At 41.3% G+C, this 12031-nt stretch overlaps 1 protein-coding gene across 3 annotated transcripts in view; it reads right to left on the bottom strand.

The window, feature by feature from the left end:
• Window positions 1-12031, bottom strand: part of SYK (spleen associated tyrosine kinase) — a 76203-nt gene that overhangs the window by 43627 nt on the left and 20545 nt on the right. For all 3 annotated transcript variants that reach the window (XM_019478172.2, XM_014608740.3, XM_014608739.3), the window contains one exon: window positions 575-1024. In XM_019478172.2, the coding sequence (XP_019333717.1) occupies window positions 575-988 (414 nt within the window). In that variant the 5' untranslated portion in view covers window positions 989-1024. The remainder of the gene's footprint in view (window positions 1-574; window positions 1025-12031) is intronic.

Raw genomic sequence — 12031 nt, 5'->3', positions numbered from 1 at the left:
CCAGAAGCCCTGACCGTAAGCCATCCTACTGCTATCCAGTTTTTCCTATGACTGTGCCCTCCCACTATATAACATATATGGGACAAAAGAACGTGATAAATGCTTCACAGGCATGTAGGAAGCAAAGGTACAAGTTGTAGATAATCTAACTAAACACCATGCAAACAAAGAATACCAGAAAGGGACATTAAACAAAAAACGGTGTGCACATACACCAGTGTACTCATGTGCATACACACTTTGTATGTTTAACTGCTACCTGTACTCCTTGTTTGGTATGTTTTTAAGTCATATTGATGTGGAGAGATGTGATATAACATAGCCTAATGTAGTAAGGGATTTGACCTGGTGGCATTTTAAAATAATTATAAACCTTGTAAAATTTCTAGAAGAAATACATTTATGTCCAGTTTATTAAAATCTATTAAAAATAATGGCTCATGAAACACAAGCAATTACGTAAGTATCATCACAAACCACACTACCACATAGCAATAGCAACAGCTGGAAGCCATACAACTTAATCACTGATTCAGAGAGAAGCATCTTAGTACAAACACAGGTCTGAATTTACCTGCAGGTTCCAAGTTTGTTTAACATATTCTCTGATGAGGTTCTCTTTTAGATCTTCAAATGGTCCAGTTTTGGGCTCAACACCTGGTGGCCGGTTGCAAGGTTTTCTAAGTAGACAGACCAAGCCATCCTCTTCTTCTGTATGATAGTGAATGAGTTCAGCAGGACTTGCATGGGACTTCCCTCCTGCAATGGCATATGAGCCACTCAATTCCCTCTCAATTGTGTAATGATGAACCCTCCTTTCATGTACCAAGGACAAAGCAAAACCACCAAGATAGTTTCGACTTTGGCGCAATAGATATAGTCCCTCACTCAGCCGCTCATGCATCAGGTATTCTTCTGCTTCTTCACGTGTAATATTGCCAAAAAAGTATGGCAGGTGGTTAGCGATGTTTGCTGGGTTGTTGGTCATGTTTTCTTCTCTTGATTAACCACTAATATTTGGTATCTGAAAGGAAAGAAGAAAATAAGTGTCAGATGAAAGAAAATAAATAGGGACTAAAGAATTAAATCATGTGTACTGCAGTAGGCAAAGAGGTACTGTCAAGGTGGTAGGAAAATTGGTTTAAAACCCTGTTTTATAGTTTCATAGTCGGTAGGGTTGGAAGGGACCTGAGCAGATCATCAAGTCCAACCCCCTGCCATGGCAGAAAAGAGTACTGGGGTCAAATGACCCCGGCAAGGTGACTATCTAGCCTCCTTTATGCTTCTTATATTCATTCAAGGACTGAAACTAAAATCAAATGCTTCATTGTAATACTATTTTCTCCATCATGGGCTTAACCCATTTGCCTTGTTAAGACAAAGACAAAAGATAACCGGTCTAATTTAAGGCGAAAGGAGCCTTTGCCTTCCATGGGAATACAACAGGGTGCTAACTGTTTTGTCACAATACTTCAAAGAAACAGTAATTAACTACAGAAATCACTAGATCACAAGATTACTATTTTCTGGACAAGAAAGGCAGGTGGGATAGAATTCTGGTGAAACTTATGTTCCTAAATCACTCAGGCACTTCTGAAAATTCCAAATGTCATTTGGAAATAGGAAAGATTCCTGACCATTCACAAGTAGGTGAGATTTCAGATTTATTTTTATCACTCTGGCAAAAATATGGTTGTGCCAATTTTCCAGCTGTGGTCTCCTCTCAAGGCCATACAACATTATCACTGTTATGAAAATCTAAAGGCATTTCTCTGTATTCTGCCTGCACTATTAGTTTCCTAGGGTTTCCTCTCTTGCATCTTAATTTTCCCCCTATGTTTTGGTCTTATAAACATAGGTTTGCCTTCGTAGAAAAGAAAATGCTATTGCTGACCCAATCTGAGACTGTGAATGAGAAAATAAATATAAAAATAGAATCACAGAAAGTATGGCTCAAAAGGATCTCAGGAAGGCATCTAGTCCAAACTCCTGCTCAAACCATTAAAGCAAATGTTTATCTAGCCTGTATTTAAAATCTTCCAATGAAGGGAATTGTGCAACCTCTCCAGGTAATGTGTTCCAGTGCTTAACTACCCTTGTAGCTAGAATGTTCTTAATATTCAACCTAAGTTTCCCATTTTTTTAATTTAAACCTATTACTTTTTGTCTAGTTTTCTATGAACAAAGTACAATTAATTGTCCCCTTCAACCCTTTTGCTACCAAATCCCTAACTCAGGCTTCTCTTTTCTAGGCTACATATTTCTTTCAGCCTCTCTCATACATTACACTTTCTGGACCCATAATCATGTTTTATTGCTCTCCTCTAGACTTTTTCCCAATTTTTTGACATCTTTCCTGAAGCGTGGTGCCCAAAACTGGACACAACACTCTAGGTGAGGATTCACCAATGCTGAATATGATAGAAGAATCACTTCCAGTGACTTGAATATAACCTTCCTGCAAGTATACCTCAATGTGCTTTTAATTGTGACAATATTACACTAGTGACTCATTCACTATGGGTGCATCTACACGTGATGCTACAGCGACATAGCTTGTTGCTACGGTGATGTAGCAGTAGTTGGCACAAACCGTGACACTGATGCTATGTTACTGTAGTGATGAACTACCTCGCTATAGTGCATCACTACAGTGATGTAGCTGCTAAAAATAACCATGCACCACCAGGATGGCGCAGTAAGCGTCACATGTAGACAGTTGTTACTGCGCCATCATTTAGAACTTCCTAAAGCAAGTCCTAAATGATGGTGCAGTAACAACTGCGCCATGAGGTGCACATGTAAATGTGCCCTAAGTGATCCAATTTAACTTCCAGCTTCTTTTTTTCAGTACCCTTTGCAGTACTTTCTTCAGCCTGGCTATGTTCCCCATTTTGTATTTATGTTTTTCATTGTGCTTTTCTTAAGTGCTGTACTTTGCATTTGTTCTTACTCATTATTATCCAATTTATTTCAGACTAAACCATTTATTTCAAATTTATATTAAAAAAACTATAATATACCAACCATGTAGTGTATAACATACTTCGGGTCATACCAAATAGTTCTCCTCCACTATTGCTGCCTACTGGTGCTGTTAAGTACTCCTTATGATTATGTCCATGCATATGACTTGTTTCTAGTCTCTTACAAAACATCTGCATCAAGCTCAAGACTGTGCTTCGCTAAATATATTTCACATGTGTGGGCTTAATGCAGAAGGGATCTCCTGTGGCAAGTCTAGTTTCTTGCTATTCCTGGCAAACATGCCACACAATTCAATTCACAAGTTTTGTCTTAAAAGCAGATAAGGCTTCCCAGCACCCACTACTGCTACTGGAAGGCTGTTCCAGAATGCTGCTCCCTTGAAGGTTACAAACCTCCTCCAGATTCCCAACCTAATTTATTCAATGTTCCCATTTGTTCTTGTGTTAAGATCATTGTAAAAACCCTCAGTCTTTTAGGAAAATAAGAACAGTTATTTTTATCGACAACAGTATATCCTGACATATGGGATGGGTATTGTTCCACACGCACATGTATTTTCAGGGACTGTGAACATGAACGTATTTACATGCAATCACTGATGTAGGTTAATCTCAGCCTCTTCTCACGCCCCACACTGCGGCAAAGGAGTTTTCTTTGTAACTACACTAGCTACCTATTCCTCTGACTAGTAGCCCATTTCATCTAACAGTCCATCAGCCTATGTCCTCGTCCTGACTCTCAGGAACTATGATGCTTTTACTTGCTCCAGTACCATTTTTACATATCTCGAGCTGCCAGCTAATAGGTTTTTTTCCCATTCTGTAAATGAGAATAAAAAGAAAAAAGATGCAGTGGTCTCGTTCTCCTGTCCAGTGCTACGCTGGTGTAAGTCTACAGATTTCAGTGGGGTTGCACTAACATAAAACTGGTGCAAGAATGGAGAATCCATCTTAGCACACTGATTGTTAAAAGTTTGTGTATACACCTCCCCAACATATCTACCTTCCAGATTCTTTTTCCGTATGAACATCTTTAACATTTTAATGATGCTATAATTAGTGTCTAGTTTAACAAGTATGTTTCAATTATTTCAATTTAATTTACATTGTGAGAATATGAAAGCACAGTACAGGCAAAAATGGAGCAGAGAACAAAATTCAATATCTCCCAAGAGTAGATCTAATAATAAAGACAGGATATTTGTCTTCAGTTCATGTCTTTATTTTAATAAAAAAATTAGTCTCCTATGTCTATATATCATACTTCACAAAAAGGCTGCATAAGGGCTCTGTAAACTCAGGAATCCTATTACCTTCCCTTCTCTTCCCCCATTTCTGGGGGAGGAAACTACAAAGCCTAGATCTACTGTTCATTTCTGTACTTGATTTTTACCATTTTTAACAATTCCAAATTCTGAGGCATGACAGCATTCTGCTCCATGCTCTGACACAACTTACTGTATCTCCCACACTTTTCTAGAGTATTTAATCTGCTAATGGCTTAAATGGCATAAAAAGCTGGAGGCCAATGCAATTCTTCTTTCCTTAATCCTCCCCAGCCTCCTACCTGCCAAAACCTGCCCTTAAGCACACTTGTATTAGTGTCAACAGGGGTTGCATCAGTGTAACTGAGCACTGAAATTTGTTCCTGTTGTTTAATCAGTTCATTAACAGTATTTAACTCGATACAGTATTTCAGTATGCAGGCAGCCATTGTTTTCTTGACAGAAAACATAATAGACTAGATCCTTAATTATTATAGACAAGTACAGCTCCACTGAAGTCAACAGATATTCAGATATAGAAATCTATGCAGAAATCTATGAAGTTTATGCAGATATAGAAATCATTATGGAATCTTAGAAAAGCAGGGCTGGAACGGACCCTCTGGAGGTCAGTCTATCCCCCTGCCTGAGGCAGGATCATCCCTATCCAAATCATCCCAAGCAAAACCTTGTCTAACCTATTACTAAAACTACATGGGCAACCCTGTCATGCAACTACAAAGCATAATGCCCTAACTTGCCACAGGTAAAACAATGGTGGCCAATGTCCTACTGCTGCAAGAATTGTTAAAACATGTTTCAGAGATTCAAGGAAGATGACCACACCCCAGTCCACACAGGAAAGCAAAACCCCTCATAGTCCATACCAACCTGACCTGACAGAGTAAAATTCCTTCCTGACCCCAAATGTAGTAATCAGTCTGACCTTAAGCAAATGAGCAAGATTCTTCTGGGTTTTAGCCAAGGACTTCTGGGTTTTAGTCCCAGCAGGAGCACTAGCACAGCACAGCCTTGGCTGCAACCAGAGGAAGGCAAAAAATGCCTCTGGCACAGGTAGCAACAGGAAAGAAAAAAAATGCCATCCCAGCCCTGTGAAGCAACCAGCAAAGCCCAGAAGCATGAACAATATCCATAGTATAGCACAGATATAGAAACCAGATCATCCCTGACCAATGCTTATCTAACCTCTTCCTGAAGATGTCCCGTGATGGAGATACCACAACTTCCCTATATGGCAGCGGTGGGCAAAATACGGTCCATGGGCTGGATGTGGCCTGCAAGGCCATTCTATCTGGCCTGTGGGGCCCCTAAAAAATTTAGAAAATTGATATTAATCTGTCTTTGGTTCCTGTCAAAAATGACAGGAACCAGGGGCAGTAGGACCCAGGGGAAGCCTGGAAGGCTCCCGCAACAGCAGGGCCCCCCCAGCCCCGCCTGGCCTGGAACCATGCGGTGTGGGAACCTCAGGTAAGGGGGTGTGGGGGCAGGAGGGCAGGGAAGGAGTCTGGGAAGAAGCTGAGCCTGCGGAAAAGCAACCCCTCACCCGCCTCGTGGCCGGTGCCCCACACTGAAGCCACTTGCAGCCCACCTGGGGCTGCCTGTGCCTGCTCTGGACAGCCCCGTGTGGGCTGCAGCAGGGAACGCCGGCCACAAGGCAGGCAAGGGGCTGCTTTTCCCGCATTCTGCACCAGCTGGTTCCCTGCCGGGGAGCAGGGTGTTGGAGCTGCGCACTGCCCCCACTCCTGTACCATGGGGCTGGGGGGCACTGGGAGTGAGCAGGTGTGGGAGCAGAGGGCCTGCACCAGTGTCATGAGGCCAGCGCTAGTGTCATGGGGCCAGCGCTGGCAGAGCCCAGAGCAGGTCAGCAGGGGTACAGGGTCCTGGCTGGCAGGGGCTCTATGGAGCTGGGTCAGCTCCTCCTTCTCCCTGCTGGTGCAGCCCAACCTGGCTCCACAGACCCCTGCCAGCCTGCGCCCCGTTCTGGGCTCCACCGGTGCTGGCTCTGGGACAATGGTCCCAAGATGGTGACTGGGGGAGGGGCCGCCTGCCAAGGGGGAGCACCTGTCAAGGGGCGGGGCTACCCATGTGGCCCTCGACAGCTTGCCAAAACTGGGTAAGTGGCCCTTCACCCAAAATAATTGCCCACCCCTGCTATATATAGTCTATTCCACTGCCTAACTGTTCTAACCGTGAAGTTGTTCCTGATCTCCAGTCTAAGCTTATCTGCTGCAACTTCAAGCTACTGGTCCACATCCTACTTCATACAGCTAGAAAGAAAAAGCATTCTCTCTCTCTTTCAAGGCAGCCCTTCAGATATTTGAAGACTGCTATCATGTCCCCTCTTAAGCTCCTTTTCCAAAAATTGAACTTATTTCCTTCAACCTCTCCTCATATAGCTTGCCTTCCAAACTATTTATCATTTTGTCACTGTAACAGGAACCTCCTGCCCCTGTTACTAGTGCAGCCTGAAAAGGTAAGCAGTTAATATTAGCAGGGCAGGTGGACCAGGTTTTGTAAGGACCATGCAACTGGCTATCTGCTGCACCTGGTCACTGGGTGCAGCAGATCCAGTCATGTGGCCAGAAGGAGATTAGGCTGGGGGATTTAAGCCCAGCCTGGGGCCACGAAGGTGAGGGACAAAAGTTACACATAAACCAGTTTAAGTGATCAGAAACTGGTTTAAACCTATAACAGAACATAAGTTCAGTGCACATAACCAGTTTCAAAATGGCAGAAACCAGTTTGAGATAAACCTGGTTGAGACCCTACTTCTTTTCTTCTGAAGCAGCTGGCTTGTGTTTTTTCTTCAGTTTGGACTTGTGACTGGTTGACCAAATCATAGCTACAGGGGAAGAATACGCCACAAACAGGGGTGATGGGGTGTGCCCCCCGTTATAGGGGCCAGGAGACATTCCCAAGCTGAGAGACAGAAAGTAGCATGCTGAGACAGAGTCCCAAGGGGATGGGTTGCCATCAAGGCCAGGCCTATACCCTAGAAGCTAAAGTCTTAATTGGTGGAACAAGGCAGGGTGCAGCCAGAGAGAAAAAAGGGGGCCTAGGCTTATAGCTGAAGCCCTGATAAGCCCTCAGAAACCTGTGAGAGCAACCCCTTAAAAAGGAAGCACTGTATCGGTGAGGGTGGATAAAACCCTTGGGTAGGGGGACTAGCCTGACCAGATGCTTAAGGCTACATGTTAGGCTGTTACTGGTCTGAGGACTCTCCACTTCCTTAACAACAAACAATATCAAAGTTGTGGCAGGTAAAAAACAGGAGGTACAGGGAGGTTGTATCTTATTTATAAATAACAACTGGATATCATAGGATAAGGTAGATGAACCTATTATATTACTTCAGGCCCTCGCTATGCCGGGGCTTACAGCAGCCCAGGTTAAAAAATACCATCTCTGGAACACCCTGGGCTGCAACATCTACAGAAAACTATTTAAAGTCACAGGGATAAAAGGACACTTCTAGATTTGTCCCACTGGGATGGAACAAAGGCTTGGTATTGCACCTGACCAAACATGTCTTTTTATATTATTGGAACAGCTCTGGTTTCAGGAGTCACTTGCATTAAGTTCCTATTTTGATTTCTTATAGTTTTCAAAGAATATATTTCCAACTGCAGTAGGGGCCAACCTTTTTAGAAGGCATGCCACAAATCACTGTCCCCAAGTGCCACTCTGATCCCCCTCTCCTGTCCAATCTGCTGCTCTGCTTTCTGCTCCCTGCCTTGTGCTCCCTGACCAAACTCCTGCTCTCCTTTTTGGTCCCTGTTGTTTGCCACTGTACTGCCTGCCCCTTCCCCAATCAGCCACATGGCACACACAAAATGCCTATGCCGCTTGTGGCACCTGTGACACTTGTGGTGTCCATGCCGCTTGTGGCCACGCCTGTACTATTAGCTAATTTTTATAATACTCATTTTCAGGCCAAATATGAAATATTGAGAAATGGAGTATGGCTGATTCTCTCCATGCTGTGTATCTGAGAGATTTTTTGCTCACTGAAAAAAAATTATTTCACACATTAATTTACAAACTGCAGCCCCACTAATGAAGGGGTGTCATGTTAAGTACACAGAAACTGGCTGTGAAATGAAGCAGCTGCAAGTTAGTGTGGCAAATTTTGCTTCTCTGCTGGTGAGGTCCCTTGAAGCAGAACCAGTGTGGTTTCACAGTCAAAGAAGAAAGATTCTAGGGAAGCTGTGGAGAAACATCTGCAGGCCAAGCACAGCAGGATTCAGCATAGACATGAGCGATTGGAGCGAAGCCAGTAAATTAATGGTTATGTAAATCTTCTTATCTTCCCCTGGCAAAAACCTTGTCCCAAGAAAGGTGGTATACTTGAGATGAATGGGCTCATACAGCCCCATAAAGTACAACTCCACATATCACAGTATGTATTACCCTGCATGGTCTGAAACAAAAGGCTTGTGGTTTATGAATGACACTCTTCTCTTTAAACTTTCCTGCCATTTTTGGTCACAACCAGTGCTGACATGTTTCTGGTACTTCTGAACTTCCTGTAGCCTGGCCATTTCTGTTCTTAAAATTCTAAAAATGCAGGTTTTCTGACATTAAATATGATAGAAAGTTATAATGAAAATAAATGAAAAAAGGCCCACGGTTAGAATGTGCAGCAGATTTAAGGGTAGGATAAATGGAGAAACATAAAGCAACAACAAACAATTTCATACAAAATAACTATTTACACAGCTGATTCTGTCTACACCTGAAGAAGACCATGGGGGTTTACCCCTAATCCAGTGATTCTCAACCAGGGTGTCAGTAGCTGGGAGTGCCATGAGATCCTTTTAAAGGTGCTGCAAGGTACCATGCAATATTACCAGTTTGGGGCATGTAAACACCTTCAAGTTATTCACAAGATAAGCCCAGAGATTGCAAATAGGAAGCCACAGTGTCAGAACATTCAAATCTGTTATGGCCTCTCTGAGTTCTTTGCAACAGAGCTACTCTATTTTTCAGTAGTTAAAAAAAAAAACAAGTAAAAACTGTTATTGCTTCCCACAACTGGCCTTGTCCCACTACAACATGGTTGAAATAAGCACACAGCAGCTTCAGTGATTTAAAAACTTAGTGTACCTTTTATTCATACTATAAACCAGATGATCAGACTGGCCAACAACAGGGATAGTGCAGGATTAAACACAAACCTAAAGTGCAGATCTACCCTACTCTTTTTATACGTTAGAAATTCTTACATCAAGTATGTATCATCATATATTACTAGCTGCTTATTATAATTAGTCTTTATGTCTATTGTACCATGGGTGGATCTACAGTTTTGAAAGGAGGGAGTGGAAAAGGTGTGGTGTATTATTACATATACATCACATTTTTCTCCAGTTAAAGACAACCTACACGCTTTACCAATATGTCAAGGGTTTAGCGCTATATTATTCAGTTTAGATCAAAGGAAAAGTAAGTATAACTTTTTGGAAAGTGTACTAATTTGCTAGATTATGTATTAAGGTTAAAACATACAACAAACTAGGCAAAAATAGTCCAAATAGTCAAAAGAGATTGTTTCAATGGTTCTATAGTCATTACAGTTAAATGTTCATCTTTTTTCAGATTCGTAAAACAAAATTTAGTATTTTCAAGCATTTTGACCATACAGTATCTCTGATACTTTGCTATCAGTCATTTTTTTTTTACCTGAGTTAATATTACTACACCCAAATTAAGGTTTTTAGTTTGACCTAACAACAGCCTGCAGGGCTATGAACTAAAACAGGAATTGCTAACAGACAGCAAAAATGAAGAAGGCTAGATTGAATAGCAGAACATCAAGACCTTAAAAAGTTGTTAACACCTGTGGGGTGGAGAAAGATGGGCAAGAATCAGAGAGATGATAATAAGCCATGAAGTCAATTGATTCATTCAGCACTGTCTGAACAGAAATGCTGGTGCCCTTCCCAGACAGTTGGTTTTAAAGTTTGGGTGGACCAGGAATCAAAGAGGGAGTACAACTGCACCATTGCACCCCTGTGCCCCTTGGATCTGCCCCTGCATTGTACAGTACCTACTTTTGGTTCTATCATTCTACGTGCTTTCCTATTTAAGTAGATCATACCCTACACAAGGTATTGTTTCAGGTTTCGTCATACCATACTACATGCTTTTATCTACAATAACAGTTTGTACTGACTGCATCTATCTCAGGATGCTTTTGAACAGATGTTCTGATTCATTCTAGTGCCTTTCACAGAACTTCAGACCTCCAAGCTTTTACCTGTTCCAGGCTGCTTTATGGTCTTCAAAATAAAGCTCTTGCATTTTCTGAGGGGTGCCCTCAGCCTACCAAGGGGCAGAGCTGGATCAATGCATAGGCAAACTAGGCACACGTGCAGGGCCCTAAGTGAAGAAGGGGCCCAGTTGTGCTTATTTTATGTATTATAATTATTGAGTCAAAACAGTAATATAAAATTGTTTTCTTTAGCTGGGGGACTATGAGTTTGTTTGCTTAGGGCCCATTAAAGGGTTAATTCATTCCTGCCAAGGGGTGCCTTGAGACTAAAAGGTTGAGAAGCAAATACACTCTTTGCACAGTGCAGTGATATATGCAACATCCCTAACAGTGAATATATGAAATCACCCTGATACCCTGATATAATGCACTTAGCTGACCCATTTTTGGATAATAAATGTTTAAAAGCTGATTTCCTCATGAGCTTTACAGCACTGGAATATTTCAGCAGTATATTTGCTACCCACTTTAGCTGGTTACATTTTGGTTACATCCTTTACTACTATTAACATGCAATTACACTACAGAAAATGACACGCAGCGTGAAGAAAACCCAAACACCTTAGGATAAAATAAAGGGCCTTTAAGATAAATAAGAAAAATATGGTAAATTTTCATTTTATTTGGGGTTTAAACCATATAAAACGGATGCATCTTGCTATTTATGTAATTGTTTTAATTTATAATAGGTTGAAGTATACAAAAAAAATGAATAAGTAAAATATATGTATACTATAGATTTTTCACTTGTTACAAAGGGTTTTGGGTCAGATTAAAGATTATGCTTTACTATTATCATTCTAAAGTGTTGAAGAGAAAAATTTAATTTCTTGAAAACAAGTCTCTAAAAATGACAATTGTTTTACCTAGAACAAATCTTTGAAACTGGAAAAGATACTCATTGTCCCAATCACCCTCAGGGGATTTTAGTTCCATTAGTGCTAATAAGTTTCCAAGAATAACTTCTGCTCATAAATTTATTTGATCTGGTTGTAAGATGCTTATCAGAAGGCATCAAACCCCTATGTGTATTGCTATTAAAGTAAACTAAACACAAACCATTAAAAATTAAGAGAATGTCAAATAATCAGCTACATAAAATAATAGAAGCATAGAGAAGGCTAGACAGCATCAAACACACTCCATGCTGACAAAAAACTGAGGTCCTGATTGGTCAGAGGAATGAGGGAAACTAAACTAAACTAGAGCTAATACAAATGTACAAGAAATATACAAATACATATAACTGTAGAGGGGGAGAAACCCCCACCTCATGAAGTAGGTCAACTGAAATAAATAAGACAGCCAACAATACTCTGAGACCTCCTAATAAAGGAGGTTCCATCAAAGAATCTGGCTTCTCCCACCTTAAATCACTGATTAAAAAGATGAAAATCAAACCCACACCACTGGACTAAAACTGGTAGGGTGATGAACAGGGCAACAGGGAATCATTTAAGTAGTTTGACTATAGATTTCAAGCT

The sequence above is a fragment of the Alligator mississippiensis genome, chromosome 3 (genome assembly GCF_030867095.1).
Source record: "Alligator mississippiensis isolate rAllMis1 chromosome 3, rAllMis1, whole genome shotgun sequence".
In the NCBI taxonomy this organism is placed as follows: domain Eukaryota; kingdom Metazoa; phylum Chordata; order Crocodylia; family Alligatoridae; genus Alligator; species Alligator mississippiensis.
The sequence above is the reverse complement of the archived record's forward strand: the minus strand, read 5'-3'. Positions and strand labels throughout refer to the sequence as shown.